Source organism: Lepidochelys kempii, chromosome 3 (assembly GCF_965140285.1).
Source record: "Lepidochelys kempii isolate rLepKem1 chromosome 3, rLepKem1.hap1, whole genome shotgun sequence".
Lineage (NCBI taxonomy): Eukaryota > Metazoa > Chordata > Testudines > Cheloniidae > Lepidochelys > Lepidochelys kempii.
In genome coordinates, this window is record NC_136382.1 from 191,701,950 (window position 1) to 191,726,580 (window position 24,631).

Sequence of the window (24,631 nt, forward strand, 5' to 3'; positions counted from 1 at the left end):
ACAGCTCTGCGAAGATGATCCTGAAACTGTCTGAAGTCATCAGGAGGAGGAGACATAGAAGTAACCTATTTGTCCGGAGATGAAGCCAGCAGTCTTACTCATTTCAGTGGAATTGCCAGATCCAGTGTGTAGCATTCCCTCTCCTCCTCTGTAGGATCAGAGAGAACTGAGTGACTCTTAGAGTGGAGACAAGGGATGACTCACTAGCAGATTGGATCGACTTTGCAAGGGGGGACTGGTCTCAAGACCCACAATATGGCCAATAAAAAGGGTTTAAAGGTGGTCGCGGGAGCCTCCTATTGCATAGGGTACCAATAGCTCAGAGTTAGATGAGAAAGAGGTTTGCCCCAAACCAGTGCAGGTCTTTTGGGAGGCAGAGGATACATAGGCTTGGCGGGGGAGAGAGAAGGTTCATTGGGTGGTTCAGAATGTCCCAATAAACAGAATGCTGATTCCAGGTCCAGTGGCAGTACCGTCAGTGCCACTGGAGAGGAACTGTATTCTGTATTGGACAGGCAACAAGCTCTGTCCAGCGGGCAGATGGTGTTATTATCTCTCTGGAGACAGAGAGGCCCTGACAGAGGAGAAGATTCTCAGTCCAGGAGAGTAAAAATTTCCTGTGAAGCAACAACTGATTTAGATCTCCCCAGTGAGAGAGGGATTCCACTTGTTCAAGCCACTGAAGCCAGCAAGGAAGACAATGCCCGAGTTGATGATGATCAGACTTTGCCAGTGCTGACGGATCTGGGGGGCTTTCGAGGGGCCGAGGATGACAGTACCGACATATCATGATCCAGGACAGGTATAGCCCAATGTTTATGAGCTTTCTTGTCTTGCCTCTGGGACTTAGGATGTACTAGAGTCATCATGGGCTGAGCTGATGGGCTTACTTAGAACTAAATCCAACTGCTCTGAAGTGGATTTAGAGGAAGACATAGTTCATGCTTAGGAGTGTGCTTCCTGTCCCCTAACTGCCCCAACCCCTATCCACACCTCCGCCCCCTGACAGGCCCCCCCGGGACTCCCACGTCCTATCCAAAGCCCCCGTTCCCCGTCCCCTGACCACCCCACCCCCAGAACCTCCGAACCATCCAACCCCTCTGCCCCCTGACTGCCCCCCGTGACCCTCTGCCCCTTATCCAACCCCTCGGCCCTGGCCCAGCACCCTTAACATGCTGCTCAGAGCAGTGGGTCAGAGCCAGACATACTGACCCGCCAGAGCATGCAGCCCGCCACCCCCAGAGCGCTGCTTTACCGCATTATATCCGAATTCGTGTTATATTGGGTCGCCTTATATCAGGGTAGAAGTGTAGATAAAAATAGAAAAAATGCTTAAAAATAAACATTGATATTATCTACTAAAGTGATAAAAAAATAAAAATGCAATTCTGCCCAGCCTACCCATAATATATATATTTTATACTACAAAGTCAGATGCATCTGTTGTCAGAGTACTTTCTCCTCCCCACCCATCATTACTTTGTAATGGAATCTTTACAGCAGCAGGAATTACAAAATTATCAAAACTGAATAGAACATGGAAGACTGAGCTGGCGAACAGAACTGATAAAAAATTAAAAGAACAGCATAACAACAAACTGAGTTTCAAAGACATGATGGCTAGGCTTAGTAATCTTTTCTTTACTTTTTCCTAGTAAAAAATATACTGCAAGTAGGAAATACGTCAAAACCACCCAGAGCAAGACACAACTATTTTACAAAAAATGTACTGTACTCCAAATCAGTTTTAACAAAGAGGTGTTATTTTTACAACTGAAAATGAATATAGGTTATTGATATCACATATTTAAACAGCTGTGATCATAGGTCTCAAAAGTTTCAAAATAGTTTATCCAAAGGGCTTCTTTGCATGTTTGAGTCAATTTAGCAATTATGTACAAAGTTACCACTTTCATATAAATGTATCTGAATTTGTAGAAAATATTAAAAATGTTATTCAAAGATAAAACCATTAAAATTACAAGTTATTATTTTGTGTTTGTATTTTATTATTTTAGTTTCTAAGTTTCCAAAATTAAAAACTTCTTTCTTAACCTCAGGTTTCAGAGTAACAGCCGTGTTAGTCTGTATTCGCAAAAAGAAAAGGAGTACTTTTGGCACCTTAGAGACTAACATCCGATGAAGTGAGCTGTAGCTCATGAAAGCTTATGCTCAAATAAATTGGTTAGTCTCTAAGGTGCCACAAGTACTCCTTTTCTTTTTTCTTAACCTCTTCCTCTGTTGTTTTTTTAATGTTTTCTGTTGCTAATATCAATTGTTTCAATCAAATTCTGAATGATGCTAATGATGCATGAATGCTCTCACCCTGAGGAAAAGGGCTATAATGAACAATTGTCAATAAAAGATTCTACAGTATACAGAGGAATCCACTTATATAGGATTTCCGATATAGGAAAACTTTCAAAAAAAACCCAAAAAACCAGATTTAAGTCCTATATTAAACTACAAACACAACCAAATATAAGGACCTAACTACATCATGGCTGTCCCACAATATGGTTAAAGCACAGTACCGTTTTGTATAGTAAATGGTTCAGGGAAAAGGTTAAGGTCCAATATATTGCAAAAAACTGAGCCATGCTTCAATCATCTCTCTGAACACAGTTTATTTTAGCACAGTCAAAATCTGATGAGTATGACAAAGGACAAATTACAATCCCCACTTTAAGGACTATCTATTTATCATGCATTTTCTGTGACTGCTTATAAGATAGTTCTGCTGTCCTTTGTTACTGTTTCAAGAAAAAAATAACAACTTGTAAACAGTGGGGGAAATAAAACATTTTTTCCTAAATATAATTTTAGATTAAAAAAATCTTACTGTTATTTGACTCAATCCAGCCAACCTCATTGTTAAAGTTGGAGACATAAAGTACTTAAATGCAAGATCAAGACTTTCTTTATCAAAACACAAGGCTGTATCCAATGGCTCTTTAACTGTACTCCACATTAAATCTGCCATGTTCCGGGCTGCACTCTGTCGCAACTCTTGGTCTGACAGTTTACATAAATACCTAAAATAAATTATACAAAAAGAAGAAAGAAGAAATATGACATGATTCCAAATAAAACGTATGTGAAATAATGATCCAGCAAGATTATTTTAAATATATATTACGAGCAGTCTTTATGATAGTATTAATCCTAAAACATACATTAATATTAATATAATACAGTTGCAATGGGCAATCTATAACTTAATAAATCATATAATAGATAAAAAGAAGAAAGAGTTGTATAGAATAATTTAGGTTCTATTAGTAAACATGATTCTGATCACACAACCCCCAAGGCTTGAGAGACTGACCTGATGCCTGAACAGCAACATCCACACTGCTACTTTTAGGGCACTAGCTCGAGCCCCACCGACATGAGTCTGTCTACCCAGACTGGGAGACTCGCTCCCAGCTGCAGTATAGACATACACTATATCCTTGTCTGTGGCCCTACCTACAGGACTAATAGAACCATTGTTGTATAACCAGGTCCTGACATAGTTAGAGCAAACATGTCATATTCAGAATTTCTCTCTCGCAACCATATGTCAACTGTGTTTGCATGACACCTTCCATACTGTATAACGATTTTTGTATCAGTAAAGTCTAGGAATATGTTACTTGTGGAGGAATTCTGCACCACTGTGCAGGTGCAGAATTCATATCGTCCACAGATTTCTTTGGTCCCCCACAGAAAATGGGAAAGAGACTTTAGAATAGGACTGAATCCAATATTAAAAATGGTCTTACTTAGTTAAAGCCATTACTAAAGTTACTGTGACATGGATTTGCCCCAAACTAACTGATATTTTGATTCTGGCTGCTGAAATTTTAAAGATTCAAAGACTTTAAGGTCAGAAGGGACCATCATGATCATCTAGTCTGACCTCCTGCACATTGCAGGCCACAGAACCTCACCCACCCACTCCTGTAATAGACCCCTAACCTTTGGCTGAGTTACTGAAGTCTTCAAAACATGATTTAAAGACTTCAAGTTAGAGAGAATCCACCATTTTCACTAGTTTAAACTTGCAAGCGACCCATTCCCTATGCTGCAGAGGAAGGCGAAACCCCACTGGGTCTCCGCTAATCTGACCCGGGGGGAAATTCTGTCCCGATGCCAAATATGGCCAATCAGTTAAACCCTGAACATGTGGACTAAACAAAGAAACGGCTTGAACTTTGAGAAACTCTGAATTCTAGTACAATCCGAAGTTCTAAATGTGTTTTGTCAAACAATGAAACTTTTTGTTATATTTAAAGCTTACCTGATAACATAGGTCCTAAAGGGTATAATGTGTTGCATGACAGCAGGGATGTGTAGCCATATCCTGATCTATACAGCAAATGCAAAAATAGATAAACTGTAACTAGAACAATTAAAATGCAAAAGCCAGTAATAAGGTTTAAAAATGCAAAACTTTGTCTAAAGAAATAAGGCTTTGGGGTTGTTGCCTTTTTGTGAACTTGTGTAACTTCCAATCAGATTGTTTCCTATTTTGAAAAGTATAGTCTGGAGCAAGTTTCTATAGCTAATAGATTAACCCAGATCCAGAATCACATTTTTTTCTGCTAATCAACAGGAAAAATAAAATAAAAATTAGTGTAAACAAATAACATACACTGCTGTGCTTTAATGCCTTTCATTTCTCAACTCTGTATTCCCTGTTTCTTCAACCTAATGCATTCTATAGTTCCTATTCTACCCTCCATTTGTTAATTGACTTGTCTTCTAAGGGGTCTACAAGAAGCTTACATCCTTTTTGGCCATGTTGATCCTACCCATTTATTTGAGTTTTGTGCAAGATTTGATACTTTGGGCTCATCCACATGACAACTACAATTGTGATTTTGTTACCAGTTAGAGGCATGACCATCTTACCCAGCTAAATGTAACATGGTTCAGAGCAGCTTTTCTGCCATCATGTTTGCACATCCATATTTAGCAGGCTGCTAACCTTGTTTGTATCAATGCATTCTGGGAAAAAACAGAGCAACTATCTCATACTCCCTCCACCAAGGACTGGAATGTCCAAAAGACATACACAGAATGTGTGATAAGTAATGTACTCTGGGATGCCCCACTGCAAATGAGTTGAATTCACACTACCCTTCACTATCCACCTATCCCCAAAGTCATTAGTACACCCTCTGAGAGGCAACCCACTGTTGTGGAGTTAGTGTGCCCCCAAGAGGCTGGCCCTACTCACGATCCTCACTCTACCCTTTACTCCTCCGCCCCCAGCATCCCAGCCACATCCATGAATATGTACGTGTCTGTACCGGAAGGGGTAGGCAAAGCCACATCATTTCTGATGTTAGCACATCTTCAGGGCAAGAGCTGATTTACATGTCTGTGCTCTCTTCCCCACAATATCAATTCCTGGAGACCCCTTGCAATACCCAGTGCTCTTTTCAGTAAGAGAAAAAAATCTGTATCCTGCATTCCTGAAAGCAGAAATTGAACATCCAAGCCATGAGACAAACAGGAGCTCTAACCTTAGAGCACATCACCCTGAGGTATTGCACAACAGTAATATCAGATGTATTTCAACTCACTGGCCTCTTTCTCTTCCACCATGCCTGACCACATCACTTGGATCTGGCAGTAGCTCCCTACTGTAGCCATTGCCGACTCACTCGTGAAACACTGTGCACAGGCCCACAAAGTGCAGTAGTGTAGATGAAAAAATTAAAGAAGACTTCTAAACCAAATGTCCTACTCAGGATATCTTTGCACACAGGATGAACCAGTGGATCACCGAAAAATCTAGCAGTGTACCCACTTGCTGTGCACGTACTCACAAGTTTACATTCATGTGTTACTCTAAGACCTTGGAGGCCTTTCTTTTTCTTCCAGTGCATAAGATTATAATTCCCCAAAATAAAATCTCCACTACTCAGCAGCAGTGTTTGGCAACATGCCTCCAGATCACTCCCAGATTTCTGCCAAGAGTGCAGGAACAATTTTTATAGTGGGGGTGTTGAGAGCCATTGAACTAAACTGTAAACCCTGAATTCCACTGAATGCATCCGATGAAGTGAGCTGTAGCTCACTAAAGCTTATGCTCAAATAAATTTGTTAGTCTCTAAGGTGCCCCAAGTACTCCTTTTCGCGAATACAGACTAACACGGCTGCTACTCTGAAACCTGTATATAACAGAAACCACTTCAAGTCAGGGGGTGCTGCAGCACCACCGGTACCCTTAGTTCCAGCACCTATACAAGGGTGGGTTTCAAACTTACAATACCTGGGTATAGTTCAGGTTCAATGGCCTCAGCACGTCCCCTTGAGCCACTCAGGTCCTATGAAAACTGGCTGGCTAGTGACTGTCTTGGGTAGTCTGTCTGCACGTGTACAGCGTAATTAATTTGGCACATGAGTGCGCAGTGTGCGTCTATCTAGACAACTTAACTGTTTCCTGAAAAACACTTTCAACAGTGCATCCGCAGGGGACCATGGGTGTCATGCACTAGCTGAGGTAAATGTCAAGCAACTGACTATTCAGGGCACGAGCACAGCCATGGTTTAACATCCGGGTCTGCACACACACAAAAAGTTGTAGAATCTGCCAACCTTTAAGAATGCTGTTTTTTTCAGGGAGCTGTGTCTCGGGAACTCCTTGCTCCACCAACCTCAAATTTGGACTACTAACCTTATCCTGCACCCCGATGAGGCATATCAAATTTCAAGGAAATCCAAGCAAGTACACAGATTTTACAGTTGTTCTTTAAACAACAAAGGCTTCTCAACATCAACTATTGCAAAGCGAGCACTCGCTGTAATACATCAAATGAATAACAATGTTTTGGTTCTACTCCCAACTGAGTGAAACTTACGAAAATGTTAAGAAATGGTTAAAAATAATTGATTTCCACATTATTTTTATTATTGATTTAAACCATAATTAAAGTCAAACTTCATATTAAAATTAAATCTAATTTAAATCAATCCACACTCCAGTGGGAGAAATAAATATTACACCAGTGGTTCTCAACCTGCAGCCTGCTTGCAGCCCAATCAGCACACAGCTGCAGTGCATGTGACATCCTCAGGGTCCCACAGGTAGTATATATAATATGTGAATGTGGCCCACATAATGCATAGAGAGCTGCATATGCTGCCCATAATGGTAAACAGGTTGAGAAACAAAGTACTACACCCTATTACAGAGGAGTAAACTGAGGCACAATGAGGTTAAGTGACTTGTCCAAGGTCAGTGGCCATCTTGGGAACAGAACCTAGGAGTCTGACTCAAGTCTTCTTCTTTAGCTACTAGAATACACTAATGAGACTGGGAATAATTCGCCTGAATCAAAGCATATGAACTCATAAGCATTTCATATCTTTCTTCATACTTTTTTTTCTTGTCTCTGCCTGCTAATAATTAAAATTTACCACAAACTTTTCTATTTTTAAAACTTAGATTTTTTTTCTATTTTGTTCTGCGTTATCGTCAGCCCACTGCTAAAAGGCAATATGTTTTCATCACTCCAGGATTTTTTTAAACATAACTTGCTAAATTTTATACAATACAATTAAAAGTAGCAACTTAGAAGTAGTTATCAGACCATTGTTCACTATTTCTTCATCACTAGTGTGCGATGATTAAGTAATTCTTCATGACAACTGCAGGCCTACAATAGTGAAGAATTAAGTAATCATAGCCTTCTCCAGTCAGAATTTCACACCTGCATAGAAGAAACTAGAAGTTAACACATTTCTTTGCAACTGCTGGTAGACAGGACACGCTTCTAGTCCTCCATTATGGAGAGCAGGAGAACAACAGGGAGTGAAGGAGCACAGGCACTAGAGCTGAAACCTGGGTTTTCCAGGGAAAGGTCAAGAGAAGAAGGAACCAGACCAGATGGATAGCAAAAAAAGGGGAAAGCCAGAGAATGACCGAGATGGCCAAAAAGAAGCAGCCCTAGTGCAGCATCGCTCTTTCTCACTTTCAAAGCCTATGGTGTATGGCAGTGGTTGTCAAATTTTTTTTTCTCATAGACCACTTGCTGAGGGTCTCGGCGGACCACTTATCTTTCCAAATGTTGTTTGTACTGTTAGCTAACTATTGTAAAGCGCTTTGGATAAAAGTGCTATATAAAAAAACCTTAATAAACTTTTTTTGTTCTACAAATAAAGCACACAACTCATATTTTAGTATCAGTAGTCTTATCTTTCTAATGCGATGGATGTGCCCTTTCTCCTCCGCTGGGGCTAGGAAGGAGGGGGGTCTCTCCCTCCTTCCCCCGCCACGGCAGCCCCATGGCTCGGGATGGGAAGGAGTGGGGTCTCTCCCCCGCCACAGCAGCACAGAGCTGAGGCTGGGAAGGAGAGCCATCTCTCCCAGGCAGCTGCAGCCCCGGAGCTGGGGAAAGTCATCTCTTCCTCTGGCCACCACAGCCCTCCCAAATTCCCCCACCCCCTCCTCTCACCCCACTGCCCCCTTTCACCTACTCCCTATTCCTCCTAAGGCCACCACCTCACATTACATGTGCATCTTCTCCAGGGTCCAGGCACCTAATTACTGGAGCCACGCGCGCGCAGCTCCACTAATTAGGGGGGGGCCCTTCATTCTCTCATATGCAACTGCCCAGGCGCGCATCTTAGAGGGAATTATCCACGGACCCCCTGAATGGAGCTCGTGGACCACAGTTTGAGAATCTCTGGTGTATGGCTTCCCTTCATACACACTTTAGGAGACACTCAAGGAGCTGTTCCTCTTCCTCCTCCTCTCTTGCACACCTTGGGACAAATGCTTTCTATAATGATAGATAACTATGCAAACTTATCCACTAATGTTGTCATCAAATGTTCTCTATGACTTTAGTGTCTTCTGTGTCCAAAGTCCTTCATTTACTCTTATTAAATGAAGTCCATCACTGAGTCAGCAGTGTGCCCTTGTTGCCAAGAAGGCCAATGGCATTTTGGGATATATAAGTAGGGGCATAGCGAGCAGATCGAGGGACGTGATCGTTCCCCTCTATTCGACATTGGTGAGACCTCATCTGGAGTACTGTGTCCAGTTTTGGGCCCCACACTACAAGAAGGATGTGGATAAATTGGAGAGAGTCCAGCGAAGGGCAACAAAAATGATTAGGGGTCTAGAACACATGACTTATGAGGAGAGGCTGAGGGAACTGGGATTGTTTAGCCTGCAGAAGAGAAGAATGAGGGGGGATTTGATAGCTGCTTTCAACTACCTGAAAGGGGGTTCCAAAGAGGATGGCTCTAGACTGTTCTCAATGGTAGCAGATGACAGAACGAGGAGTAATGGTCTCAAGTTGCAGTGGGGGAGGTTTAGATTGGATATTAGGAAAAACTTTTTCACTAAGAGGGTGGTGAAACACTGGAATGCGTTACCTAGGGAGGTGGTAGAATCTCCTTCCTTAGAGGTTTTTAAGGTCAGGCTTGACAAAGCCCTGGCTGGGATGATTTAACTGGGAATTGGTCCTGCTTCGAGCAGGGGGTTGGACTAGATGACCTTCTGGGGTCCCTTCCAACCCTGATATTCTATGATTCTATGAAAACTTTTGCTTTCAGAGACTCATGTTTCTGAAATATAAGAAGACAGGCCAAAAAAATTTGAAGAGCAACTAGCTGAAGACACAAAAACAGCAAATTTTTTTCTTTTAAGTACATCAGAAGTAGGAAGCCTGCCAAAGAGCCAGTGGGGCCACTGGATGATCAGGCTGCTAAAAGAGCACTCAAGGAAAACAAAGCTATTGCAGAGAAGTTAAAAGAATTCTTTACATCACTCTTCATTGCAGAGGATGTACAGGAGATCTCCACATCCGAGCCATTCTTGTTAGGTGACACATCTGAGGAATTGTCCCAGACTGAGATGTTAATAGAGGTGGTTATTGAACAAATTGATAAACAGTATAAGTCATAGGACCAGTATAAGTATAAACAGTAATAAGTCATCAGGACCAGATGGTATTCACCCAAAAGTTCTGAAGGAACTCAAATATGAAATTGCAGAACTACTGACTCCCAGCTTCTATACAAGCTTAAATCAGCTTCTATACAAGACAGGAGCATAGGTAAGAGATCTTGGAGTCATCGTGGATAGTGCTCTGAAAACATCGCTCAAATGTGCAGCAGCCGTCAAAAAAGCTAGCAATGTTAGGAACCATTAGGAAAGGATTAGATAATAAAAAAGAAAATATCATAACACTATTATATAAATCCATGGTATGCGGACACCTTGAATACCGTGTGCAGTTCTGGTCGCCTCATCTCAAAAAAGATGTATTAGAATTAGAAAAGATGCAGAGAAGGCCAAATAAAATAATTAGGGGTAGGAAACAGCTTCCATATGAGAAGAGATCAGAAAGACTGGAACTGTTTAGCTTAGAAAAGAGACAACTAAGGGGGGATGAGACAGATATCTTTAAAATCAAGAATGGTGTGGAGAAAGTGAATAGGGAAGTGTTATTTATTTCTTCACATAATACGAGAACTAAGGATCACCCAATGAAATTAATAAGCAGCAGCTTTAAAACAAAAAAAGGAAGTCCTTCTTCACACAACGCACAGCCAACCTGTGGAACTCATTGTCATACGATGTTGTGAAGGCCAAAAGTATAACTGGCTCAAAAAAGAACTACATAACTTCATGGCAGATAAGTCCATCAATGGCTATTAACCAAGATGATCTGGGATGCTAATCCATGCTTTAGGTGTCCCTAAACATCCAACTGCCAGAAGCTGGGACTGAGTGACAGAGAAAGGATCAGTCTAAAAGTTGCCCTGTTCTGTTTATTCCCTCTAAAACATCTGGCACTGGTCACTGTCAGAAGACAGGACACTAGGCTAGATGGATCATTGGTCTGACCCAGTATGGCTGTTCTTATATTATTAATTTTTGACTAATGCCCTTAAGAATAGATTGGATTTTACTGCCTTGAAAACTAAACTGTTCACAAGTTAATGATGGACATATCTCTTGTGAATCCTTAGTTATATTTGGTCTGTTTTCCCTACAGAGGAACATGAACCAGACAATTTTCAAAAATTTCCAAAGTGAGACAATTTTTATTGCCTTCACCTGAAAAAAACTACTTGCTGGATTTCCTTGAAATGTTCAGGAAAAAAATGAAATTGCCCTTGTGAATTAACTGTAAAATTTGGAAGCAGAACCCTTTATTTTAAATGTACAAGGATAGTGGTGATCAAATTTTGTACTATGAGACACTTATTGCCAGCTTGACTATGGAAGGACTACCAGTCTCTCCACAATCTAATCATTTTCAGAAAAACAATTTTTTAACCGATAATATCGTAGCTAGACAGGTTATGAAGACAAAACAACATATCCTTCCCCAGGGCTCCAAATTAAATCCAAGACTCAGTGTGCCTAAGAAACTTTACAATAAGAGCTGGTTAACTGCCATTCTCAAGAGCTGCTACTATTGTGAAAATGCATTTAACTAACATTACACTACAGTTCTGAGTTTACACATCAATTATTATGCAACAGCTGAGACTGCAGAGCTACCCTGCAGATCTGCTTACTGGGCTATCATTCACAGGGCCACTCATAAATCTTGCATTAATTTATCTGTGAAGCTCATAAACTGAAGTGGATGGGACAAAAAGTCACATAGTAGTTGGGTTTGTACTAAAAAGGTATTCGATTTTCTCCACAAAAATTATGGTAAATATTCTCTGGTAAATGTGCACTTGTTTTATTGCAGTTCAGTATTTCATTTCATGAGCAATCAAGCATATGTGCACCATACTGAAAGGAGAGGGGAAAGGATTTAAGTAAACATTTAAACTTATGTACCTTTGTTAAGTGAAAGAAAATTCATTTAACAAATTTATCTTGCCAAGACCATTATATGTCACATTTAGAATTAATCAAACTTCTTATATTTTAAAGAGAACAGCATTACTGTCCATAGTAATTATAAACAGAGACATCAATAAGGTTCTACTTGAATTATGGGATGATTGTCAAATAATTGCAGCTGAGTTGTGGACAAGACCCAGAAAATTGCGGTCCCCAGAGCTTAGAGAGAGAGAGCTCCCACCGCCCCAGGGCTGACAGCGGGAGCCCCCGCCATGCGCAGGGGTGTCAGTGGGGCTGACTGCTAAAATGTAACATACACACACCTGAATTGAGCATAAAAATTGAGATGGAAGCCTAACATTGTAGGATCTGCAATTTCCGCAATATCGTAAATTAAGCAGGGCCTTAGATATCAAATGTTTTGTTACAACTGGCTAAATAAAGCGCACTACATACAGAAGCACAACCCTGCCTAATTCAGTGAACCACTGCATAAGAATATATATATTCCAGTAAATATAAAAGGAATCTACTTTGCCGAATATAATCTACATCTATGCATCTATGTTTAACTTACAGACTTAAGTCTAAAGTCAGTTGTGACATTCATAGTAAAGGGTCTGGCTGAGCTACAATTGATGCAGTACTAGGGAAGGGTGGGGAAAGAAAAGGACAACTTAAAGGCATTTTTATATTTCCCCATTCTGGCAGCTGCCAGGGGCTGATTTCGACCCCAGTATAACTTACAGCAGTAGTTCTCAAACTTTTGTACTGGTGACCCATTTTACATAGCAAGCCCCTGAGTGCGATCCCCCCTTATAAATTAAAAACACTTTTTTAATATATTTAACACCATTATGAATGCTGGACGCAAAGCGGGGTTTCGGGTGAAGGCTGACAGCTCATGACCCCGCATGTAATAACCTCGTGACACCCTGAGAGGTCCCGACCCCCAGTTTGAGAACCCCGACTTACAGCCTCAGAGCTACTCTAAATCAGGTCAGCTGAAATGACTTCCTAAGGACTACTCCAACAGCTCAAGATTGAGGGAGTTCTGCATTCCCTAACCAAGACCCTCTAGTTTTTGGCTCACCTGAGAATCCCCCCCTAAACCAGAAGCAGGTGGTGTAGACTCACCAGTGCTGGCTTTCTTTCAATCACAGCTATATAAGATTAAATCTCAGCTGCTTTACTTAGAACAGCTTTCCAGCTACCCTGTGGCACCTGAGAGTAACATAGGAATATGGGAGAGGGGAACACCCAGGATCTGATCCAAAGTACTTAATACTGGAATCAAATCATAGAGTGTCATTACACAGCATTTCATTTTAGTTACACTCTAAGTATTTACAGTTAAACTTAAGGGGCAAAATTCTGTTTTCCTTTACACCCATGTTCCTGAGCAAGACATCCCTTTCCATCACATCCTCATGCCACTCCTAGTCTCCACATGACCACCTCCACAGACATGTTTTAACTCCCACTACCAGAGTGTTCCAGTTCTTGCCAGCAGTGACAAAGGGATACCTTGATAGCCTAGTTTCGCTGCAACCAGAATGTCTGGGAAGAGAAGGGAAAACAAGATATCCTACAGATGCCACTATTCCTCCAACAGATCTCAGGGTAACGACTGGGGTGAAATGATGTCTCTTCTGGACAGGGCAATCCCCAGACATCCTTCTCTCTACTAGAGGAAAATTGCTTCCAGGGCCCTCTTCTTCAAATTTTCCCAGACTTAGTCTCTCCCACTTTATATTTGTTGCATTTTGGTTTAAAAATTTAACGAACTCAGGGCAATACTTACATTAGATACCACTGTGATAAATGCATGTGCTATAAGAAATGGCAATGTATCAGGGGTTCCATATTCAAAACAATCCTTCATGAGGGAAAGGCCATTTTTTCCACAAAATAGACAAACATAACGAAGCAAGTGCAATGGTACTTCTACATCCTATAGAAACAGGAGAAGAATATAAAAGTTTTATTTAAAAAGAAAAACAAATTACTATTGAAAACAAAAAACTAAATACATATAAGGTAAGAGTTCAGATGAGCAATATCAATGTATCATACGTTTATAAAACACTAAATATGACTATTTTACAGTTACCAAAAACATGTTAATTGTATCTCATAATGCTCTCTATAAATACATCAGAAGGATAAACACCAAAGGAGGGAGAAAAGTTATTTAAGTTAAGAGACCATGTTGGCACAAGAACAAATGGATATAAACTAACCATCAGTGAGTTTAGGCCTGAAATTAAATGAAGGTTTCTAACCATCAGAGGAGTAAAGTTCTGGAACAGCCTTTCCGAGGCAGTACTGCAGGGAAAAATCTAACTTGTTTCAAAACTGAGTTTGATAAGTGTATGGAGGGGATGTCATGATGAGATTGCCTACAATAGCGTATGGCCCATTCATGACTGCTATTAGCAAATATCTCCAACGGTCTCAGATGGGACACCAGATGGGGAGGGCTTTGAGTTACTACAGAGAATTATTTCCCAAATGTCTGGCTGGTGGATCACACCCACATGCTCAAGGTTTAACTGATCACCATGTTTGGAGTTGGGAAGAAATTTTCCCCCAGGTCAGATTGGCAGAAACCCTGGAGGGCTTTCACCTTTCTTTGCAGCATGGGGCACTTACTGTTTTGAACTAGTGCAAATGGTGGATTCCTTGTAACATGACATCTTTAAATCAAGATTTGAGGATTCCAGCAACTCAGCTAGAGATTATGGACCTATTACAGTAGTGGGTAGGTTGTGTAGCCTGTAATGTGCAGGAGGTCAGACTAGATTATCGTGATAATTTTGATCACTTCTGGCCTTAAAGTCTATGAATCAATTAAATATATATGACTTACATTCATATCACAGAACGCCCCTAATATATTGCTTTCTTGGGCAGAAATATCCTGGTTTAAAAGAAAAGAGATAAATATAATTAGCTAACAGTAGGAATAGAAACAAATTGTATGAAGGAAACAAAACCGAAAGACTCATGATGCACACTCCAGAAACCTAATTTTATAAAACTCAAGAAGCTTAAGTTTGTTTAATTTTAAAACTGTCAAACTGACTTTTGCATTTTCTGATTAAACTATTTTTTTTACATTGTATTTACAAATATGTACTTATAAACTGAGGACAATGCTCCAGCCATAAGTGGAAATTTCTTACCTAATAGTTTTCCTTCTTGGAGTTCTTCTATACCAGTTCAGATGTTTCCATTACCAGCAGGAAAGTAATGTACCCAAACATCTGAACTGCCATAGGTAAATGAACAGAGAATATACTGTATAATCATAAATCTAATGAATATTCAAGAGCTAAAAAGTTTAAAGTTAGTCATTCTAGTTCAGTTTATTAAACTTCTTCAAGTCCACCTGTAACATTTTTACACAAATATCTAATTGACAGCTTGTAGAATCAGTATCTGGTATCCTTTCAGGGAAACTGTCAAATTACAAATCACATTTCTCTCAATTTTTAAATCTATTATTGTTCCAAGTAACACTGAAGATTACTATAATTAAAGAGTTTAATAACTTCTTTTGATATATGTTTACATTGTGCATTGGATAGCATTTTGTAGACAGTTTATTTTACAGTTTCCCCCATTAAATCAATTTTCCGTATTGTTTGTATGAATCTTTCACATAGCAAGGGAGAAAACATTTTTTTTAAATTGTAAAATGTGATTATAAAACCAAAAAACTTACTGAAACACTATCAAACTAATTTTAACTTTTTTTAAAAAATTACTAGTTTTCATGTTCACAATTTCCCTTTAAATTCATAGGGGGAGGGAAGGTTTTTAAACATTTAACTTAACTGAAGTTTTTGGAGTTAATTTCAAATTGACTAATTTCCAGAGTATCATTTAAAACTACATTACTGGGGGTATTTTAGTTGTGATGGAATCAAACTTTAAACTATTCACTAAGGTTACAATATAGGAATCTAAATATATTACATATTTCCCCCTCATGTTGAACTCCAAATCATCACTAAATTAATCATGTTCTTTGTCAATTATTTTTAAATATTAAAACAGCTTTGTAGTGAGTAGACAACACATTTTTCTGGCCAATAGATAAGAAAAATGGGTGTTTCTGTGCTCTGCCCATGCCACTACCAGAAACAGATTATGCATGGGAAAATTATCAGTTGCTGAGGGAAGCAGAAACTGTTCATCAGTTAAAGTACTGCTCTTAGCACCCGGCAGCTGAAAGACAGTAGAAGTCTATGCATTAAGCCCTTAGAGTTTAGTGAAAGTATATCTGGAATGTCAAGTAGCTGCTTTGAATACTTCTTGTCTCAAGAATTCTCTTCCTATGAAGTAGCCATATTGGAGTAATCACTGACAACAATGGGGCAAGAGATCTCTGCAGCACTGGAGAGACAAAAGATTTGACTTACTTGGCTAGAACGAACCTGAAAATTTGACAGTCCTGCTTTGGTGTTCTAAACAGAAAATTCAGGGCATTGAGATTTCCACAAGGTCACCTTTTGAGCCAAGTAACAGAAGAGAGTGTTCCCTATGAGAACCAAAGGCAGCACAAAAACCTCAAAGGTGAAACACCTTAATAGATGTGTGATGGTGGACACAACCTTGGGATGTGTGATGGTGGACACAGCCATGGGAACAAAGCTATAACAAATTCATCCTACTAGAAAAAGACTTATATGGGAACTGCCACCAGAGCTGCTAATTGCCTCATTCTGAGCCAAAATGTTGGGGGAAGCATAAAAATAAAGTAGACAGATGCCTTTCCTTACTGTTTTACCCTCTATTGAGCCACTAAAGACCGGTTTGCTAACTCCTTTAAAGTTCATTGTCTAGTCCTGCCTGGAGGGATTTTAAAAGGTAAGGAAAACAGGAGCTCACTTTGTGGTTTTTGCCTCTTCTTCTACATGGTTTATAGAAAGTAATCACTTCAAGTAAAATGAAAAAATTCCTCTTTCTAGACAGAAGCATATTCTGTACTTTCTGAAATACCTATCTCACAGACCCCCTGCATAATCTAAGTCTGAATAAACAAATAGACCTGACAGAAGGTCACGGATGCAGGACATTTAAAATTAACAGATGTCTCAAAACAGCCACAGCAGGCCTGCAGACCTCATGCAGCTCAACCATTTCAGGGATCTCCAGATTACCCTTGTTTGGGTCCTTGTGGGTTTTTTTAAGTGTTTTTGCTGTCAAAGTTCTCAGTCCTGTGAAGAGCACATGCAAGACTGAATGTTTATATGATAAAAATGTATCACAAGCGAAGATCTCTCTTTGGATATCAAGAACGTTAGCAGATACTACTTTTGCATTGGGGCAAACAAGTTTGTTTCCACATAAGTTTCTTCCTTCAAGGTTTATGCCCTCAAGCGGATTTTCTTCCAACTGACCAAGTCCAATTGTGGTATTCCTGTGCCCAAAGACACACACAGATTCACTAGAAAGGAGATTTTTCATCTGATTAGCAGGGTAGACTTTTGTACCACCATTCTGTTTTTGTGGTCCCTGTTGATTTTAAACAGACCACAACCACAAACTTGTCTGAACTAAGATGTACTTGTCTTGTCCAGAGGTTTAAGACTGCTAGTCTTATTGCTCTCAAGTCTAACAAATGTATATGCCAGTTCTGTGTCCTTGAAGGCCATGTCCTCTGTGCTGTCAATATGATTATGTGGGCTCCCAGTATTCTGGGCTGGTGTCCGTTGTCAGCTGCACTCTTTCTGGTTCCTAAATGAAATTTTCCTTCAGGATGTTTTCACGGTTCAGCTCAGATAACTCATTAGTCTCTTCCAGTTTAGCCTCTATGTTTGCTATAATAGAGATGCATGTTGCCAGTTAAAAAAAATTCAAGGGGTAGAAACGTCCCATAACCCATGGAATTTACAGCAGGACAGTAAAGTCCCCAGTAGGCTTATACACCAACAGATCATTTTTTTTTCTTGTTTTCTTGTTCTTGTTAGATATTGCAGTTTTGTGACCCTTTCTGACAGAAGGGAATTCTCCCCATTATAAATCTCTCTTCTCCCAGATGTGAGAGTATCTGCAAAGATTCCACCAAGTACCTGGTAAGAGCATCAGAGCTCTTCTGACTGATGCCAGAACCAACATTACCTTTTGGTCGAGATAACCAGGTAATGAGTGTGTGAAATGAGTAGAAATTATTGTTTGCAGCTGTAATTGTTCTGTATGAGACTGCTGAATGACAATTTTACATGTCAAATTTTACCAGACTTCTTAGCCACAATGAAGTGGTGTGAATGCACCTCTACAAATCTGAGGAACTCATGAAACCAGCTACACAGCTCGGAAGATGATCTATTTTGAATTGGAAATCTTCCTTTTTTCCAGAACAGACATTAATGTGAGGATTAAAAGCATTTCCTCATAACTCAATAAAATGTTAATGTGCACAGTACCCAGAGCACATGTTCCATGGGGAGAGAAATCCCACTTTCACATATAGTAGTCGGGAGCTTTCTCTACTTATTTTTAATCTGATTTTCTTGGGGATATCTATGGGACTTGCGAAGACCTGAATAAGAATTCTGTGTAAGCTCAAAATCTTGTCTCTCTCACCAACAGAAGCTGGTCCAATAAAAGATATTACCTTACCCACCTGGTCTCTCTAATATTTAAAAAAAAAAAAAAAAAAAAAAAAAAGACATATTTGGGTTTCAGTTTATACCTGATACAGAACGTTTTGAAGGAATGACCACACTTCACATTTGCCCATAAACCCACTGAAGGATTTCGTCATTAGCATTATTATACAGTATTATGATAGAAATCAAAATGTGCTAGAAGATTTCAAAACACAGATCTATCAATCCTTGCTCTGAAGAAATTACAAATTTGGTATGAGAAACTAGTTGAAAGTGGGAATCATTTTTTTGACTTGCCTAGACAGCAAATAAGTTTTCTTCTCTCTCGTCTCTCTCTCCAGACCACGATTTTGATATATTCGTGGAGTAACAGTGCTTGCTAATCTGAGTGGTCAGTAATTCAAGATGTCATATTTTTGAGTGTACTGGAGAGCCACAATGCAGCCACCCAATTTATGTTAGAACCTGGTCCTCTTACACTATGTCAGCACATCAGCCAAAAAAATCTTGCCAATGTCCCTTTTGAGATTTCTAATTCTTCAGGGCACAATGACAAAAAATAAGGCAGACAAATATTTCCTAAAAGAAAAAAAGATTGTTGTCTTCTCTCTAAGAGAAGCAAGTCTATTTATACATAAAAAATTGCTCCAGAGCTGTTTCTGCCATGTTCCTGTGAAGGCAGGGAGAAAAACTGAAGATCAGTTTTTTTAATTACCCCATGAAACACAGAGGCAAAATCCCTTTCGTTTTAACATTAGTTTTAACCAGTATGAAAAACAAAAAGATAGACCTTCCCTCACTGTTCTCTACTAGTGGGCAGATGCATCACAGACCTATTTATTTATGATGATAACGTTTAAAAGGAATTATGAAGACCATACTGAAATGTGGTAGGAAAGTCTTACTTACTGGAATTCTAACATTCTCTGGTTCATTAATATAGGTATACTTGAGATCACATATATTTGTAAACACAGTTTGACATTTTAACTTACAGATTTATACTCCAACATGATCGAATATAGCAAAGATACTCAAATATGCCCCAAACAAAACAAAAATCACTCATCTTCCCAGTTTAATAATTTTAAACTAAACCAACATTTATTGCCAAATTTGGTGAGATCCACTTATTCACGGACTGAATATAACTCATGCAAACACAGTAGCACATATGCCAAATCACATATCATTTATGTATATCTTTACAAGTTAAGAGCAAATAGTGTAATAATTTGAAACTGAAAGCTTAACTACTCAAAGCAGTGACAGAGCTTTTTCATACTTTAAGTTTGTGGTTTTGGATAACTATTTTAATGTGCCAATATTTTGTAACACCCACATAAACATATTAATGTGTTCTCACGCATTTTCTCAGTATAAGCTTTCTTAACAATGGCAAATATACTCATATCTCAGTATGTAAGTGTAGCATGTGCTCTATTTAGTCAGGAACAGATTTCCACACGTGGAACTAAAAATAAACCTTTTCAAGAACAAAATTATTTTAATTTGACAACTAGAGTCCCAAATATAAATACAAAAGCATTTCCTTCTATATCTAGGAATAAAAAGTTGGTAAAAAAAGAGTTCTGAAAGTGACTTTTTCAAAATAAATTATGTAAAAAAATATATTTAGCAGTAACAAAGTAACATCACAATGAAAAATGTATAAAGATAGTAGTCCAGTTTGCAGAGCTGCAGTTGTAACAGTTATTCAGTTGATTACGGAATAGCAAAAAAAGTGTGGTCTCATGCAAGTTTTAGTTCGTAAATTTTGTTTATAACAACAGATTTAACTAAAAGGAGTTAAATTTACTTTCTATTATTTTTGGAAAGAAGCCATATTTATGGTCCCTTTTTGCTTTCCTACTACTATGACTATATGATAAATTATGCAATTATATCCAACATTTTATTAACTGCTTTTGCCTAGACCAATCAAGAATTATTTTAAGAAAGTAATTAAGGGAGTGGCTCATCTCCCAAAAAGTGTCAATGGAAAGACCCACTGAATTCAGTGGGAGAGCTGAATCATCCCCATCCACCTGGTTTGAAAACTACAATCACTCAAGCAGAGTCTACCCTTTGATGATAACTACAGTGTGTTTCACAAAAAAACAAAATATGCACAAGTTAGAATAAGATATACCTCTATTGTGGGATGAGTATTATGCTTGTAAGCAGTATACAGAGGAAACTGAATCTGAAAGATTTTTGCCACACACAGCAACAGTTTTTCCTTCTCATCAGTGCTCCATAAGCTAAAAGCATCAGTGCTCTTTGCAGATTCTTCCTCTGTCAGGATACAAGTTCTTGCAGAGTCTAACTTTTTCTCTATGCATTTTTGTCGTTCTCCATTTTCTTCTTCATGAGACTCTCTTTCTACGTTCAGTGGCTCATTGGCTTGATTATTCTGATCTTGCCATGTTGAATCTATGTTAATAGTGCAATGTTTACAAAGCTGGTCCCGTAGAGCTTGAACTTGGGCAATCACTAAGTTAATAAGCGCACATACTACTTGGTTAAAGATCTCCAAATGCTTATACTCCTTGAAGCAGCACAGACATTGTCTGCAAACAAAAACAAAATAAAAAAGTGAAAATTCCTGGAGTGGCTCAGAATTAAAATATCTAAAAATGAGAAGTTTGGACTCCATCAACTTAAAGAAACTAATAAATAGAAAGAAAAAAAGACTGATCTTAATTTTTTTAAAGTGACTAATTATAAGGAAGTTTCACATTTAAATATATTTTAAGTAACAAAGCATGTGACAGACCAACAAAGACAGGAAATTCAAAGTGACACTGAGACTCCAGTGTCAAGCACCAATACTGACTACCTCATTAATCCCTGTGGGCATCCCATTTATTTCCAGACACTCACAGAGAACTACACGGTGCCAACTATTGTTCAGCAGTTTTAAATTATTTATGTATTTTACAATGGTCGCTATGGACTGCATGTGTTCATCTTGTTGAGTCACAGCACCAGGATATTGTGAAAAAATCCTAATAAGACACTGAAATTCAAAGTAATAATTCTTGATTTTTGCCACATTTTCTTTAGAAAAAAAAGTATGTGGCAGGATAGTTCACATTAAGCAACAGCATATATAAGGTTTTATAATATTTTTCATTACTATCACTTAGCCTGTTTACTGCTATGTTCTTCAACAGCTTCTGGAATGCCAGTCAGTGCTTCAAAGGTGTGTTCTCCACACACACCTAGCAGGAGACATGGCACAAAAGTAGTTACATGTAAATGAAGGCCAGAATTTCCTTTATTCTCCCATCATTTTAGTCACACGACAATATTGTATTCACTTTACTTATTCTATTCACTCTACTACCCGCATAGTTTTTACAATAAATGGGGTCCAATATGATGAGTTTAAAGACACTGATTAAAATACCTTTGCGTCCAGGAGTTGATATAAGCAAATATCTTGAGTGCATGTTCCTTTCGGAGCTGCAATCCATCACCACCTTCAATGTCAGATACTGAAGAAAAAGAGTAAGTTGTTAATGGCATATGTAATATTTAATGTGACTTTTAACTGCTACATTAAACATAAAATATCAAACATAAATTTTGTTCCAAAAGGACCAAATTAGAAAAATTAGACTCAGAACAGGAACTGCATTGCTAGCCAGAATACAGTAACATAATATTACAGATGTTTTTCCAGCACAAAACTCTTGGATCACCACACTTACCTTCATAGATCCAGTAACCTCCTCAACTCCAAGAAATCTGTTATCTACAGCCAGGCACTCAGATACCACAGAATATGCTCTGAAGAGAAAGTCCAGGATATACACCTTACATGTTCAAAAACAGCCTTTACCAAATTAGGACGCTCCATCAGAGAAGTAGATCATACCATGGAATGGGCCACCCAAATATCCCAAGAGAACCTGCCTCAATCCAGAAATAAAACCCTCTCTTGCCAAACACCCCTAGTTGTCACCTATCACCCCATACTGGAATCTGTACTGGATATCATCAAACAACTACAACCCACACTCAGTGGGGCCCATCCTGAAATAACTCTTTCCTGAACTCCCTCTTCTGGCTTTCAAACACTCCCCAACATCTCCAAGCTCCCCTCAGACCAGGACACACCAGCTCAAAGCAGCACCAGACCCTGCCAGAACAACAGATGCAAAACCTGCAGACATATCTCCACTGTTACAATGATCCACACCCCCCAAAACACACCTTTTAAAATCCATGGGTCCTACACTTGCCTTTCACATGTGGTGTTCCTCATACATTGCACTAAATGCCCCAATAACAACTATGTGGGTGAAACCAGATAATCACTAAACTCTCAAATGAACTCTCACAGGAAAATGATAAAAGACAAAAACACACTGGCTTTGTCTACACTGCCAATTGAATGACAAAACTTTTGTTGTTCACAGGTGTTTAAAGAAACACAGACACACACCCCTGCCAAAAGACAAAAGTTTTGCCGCGGCAAGTGGCAGTGTAAACAGCTCGTTGTCAGCAGGAGCGCTCTCCTGTCGACAATGCAAACACTGCTCTTACAGGGTGGAAGTATTTAGTCCGCAAAAGTGCCAACAAACAGCATTTACGCTGCCCGACTTTTAACGACAGACGTGTCAACATGGCTGTGCCACTAAGATCTGTGTAGTGTAAACAAAGCCACTATCACGAACACTTCTTGCAAAGCAATCATTCCATATCTGACCTATCAGTCCTCATCCTCAAAGGAAACCTGCACAACAGTTTCAAAAGACGAGCCTGGGAGTATAAATTCAGAACTTTGCTAGACACTAAAAATCATGGTCTTAATAAAGACACTGGATTTATGGCTTATTACAACAATCTGTAATCCACTAACTCCCATTTTTGTCCTATGACTACAGGGGTGTTAATGAGCCACTTCACCTTGAATGGTTCCTTAGAATGGTTCCTTAGAATATGTACTAACTACTTATGCTAAACTATCTGTTCAATCTTGTATTTACCTGTGACACTTTAAGGCAAGGTGTGGCCAATCTGAGCCTGAGAAGGAGCCAGAATTTACCAATGTACATTGCCAAAGAGCCATAGTAATATGTCAGCAGCCCCCTATCAGCTCCCCCCGACCCCGCCACTCCCAGCTCCTCCTGCCTCCCACCCTCCCTCCCAGCTCCCCCCAGCCCCACCAATCAGTGCCTTCTCCGCCCCGCCCCGTACCTCCTGAGTACCTCCAGATCATGAAGGAGGCTCTGGGGGAGGAGAGGGGAGGAGCGAGGGCATGGCAGGCTCAGGGAAGGGGGCGGGAAGGGGTGGAGTGGGGGCAGGGCCTGTGGCAGAGCCAGGGGTTGAGCAGTGAGCAATAGGGTGACCAGATGTCCCAATTTTATAGGGACAGTCCCAATTTTGGGGTCTTTTTCTTATATAGGCTCCTATTACCCCCACCCCCTGTCCCGATTTCTCACACTTGTCGTCTGGTCACCCTAATGAGCACCCCCCGGCACACTGGAAAGTTGGCGCCTGTAGCTCCAGCCCGAGTTGGTGCCTATACAAGGAGCCGCATATTAACTTCTGAAGAGCTGCATGTGGCTCCAGAGCCACAGGTTGGCACCCCTACTCTAAGGCCTTGTCTACACTGGCAAGTTTCAGAGTAACAGCCGTGTTAGTCTGTATTCGCAAAAAGAAAAGGAGTACTTGTGGCACCTTAGAGACTAACCAATTTATTTGAGCATGAGCTTTCGTGAGCTACAGCTCACTTCATCGGATGCATGCCGTGGAAACTGCAGCAGACTTTATATATACACAGAGAATATGAAAAAATACCTCCTCCCACCCCATTGTCCAGCTGGTAATAGCTTATCTAAAGTGATCATCAGGTGGGCTGGAAATGGCAATCACAGCTGTGCTCCAGCCATCGGAATTATGATACCTATGGACAGATTTCTAGATGCATGATAGAAAAGGGCCATGACCAGGACACATTGCAGTGCAGGGTTAAAGTGAAGGAGCTGCGGAATGCCTACCACAAGGTGCAGGAGGCAAACCACCACTCCGGTGCTGCCCCCACCAGCTGCCGGTTCTACAAACTGCTGGACGCGATACTCGGTGGTGACCCCACCTCCACTGAGAAGTCCCCTGTGGATACTTCATTGGCTCACATGCCAGTCGAGAGTGGACCAAGCCAGAAGGAGGCAATCTT

The 24,631-nt window shown here is 39.8% G+C and overlaps 1 protein-coding gene across 12 annotated transcripts in view; it reads right to left on the bottom strand.

Annotated features, from left to right (window-relative positions):
- USP34 (ubiquitin specific peptidase 34) overlaps nucleotides 1–24,631 on the bottom strand; it is a 266,169-nt gene that overhangs the window by 215,880 nt on the left and 25,658 nt on the right. For 11 of the 12 annotated variants that reach the window (XM_073339379.2, XM_073339385.2, XM_073339383.2 and 8 more), the window contains exons 2-7: nucleotides 21,857–21,944; nucleotides 20,594–21,014; nucleotides 14,691–14,741; nucleotides 13,623–13,772; nucleotides 4,286–4,353; nucleotides 2,843–3,035 (exon numbers count right to left, since the gene is read on the bottom strand). In XM_073339379.2, the coding sequence (XP_073195480.1) occupies nucleotides 2,843–3,035; nucleotides 4,286–4,353; nucleotides 13,623–13,772; nucleotides 14,691–14,741; nucleotides 20,594–21,014; nucleotides 21,857–21,944 (971 nt within the window). Of the gene's footprint in view, nucleotides 1–2,842; nucleotides 3,036–4,285; nucleotides 4,354–13,622; nucleotides 13,773–14,690; nucleotides 14,742–20,593; nucleotides 21,015–21,856; nucleotides 21,945–24,631 lie in introns of those variants that run through there. The other variant, XM_073339387.2, reaches the window with a different exon arrangement.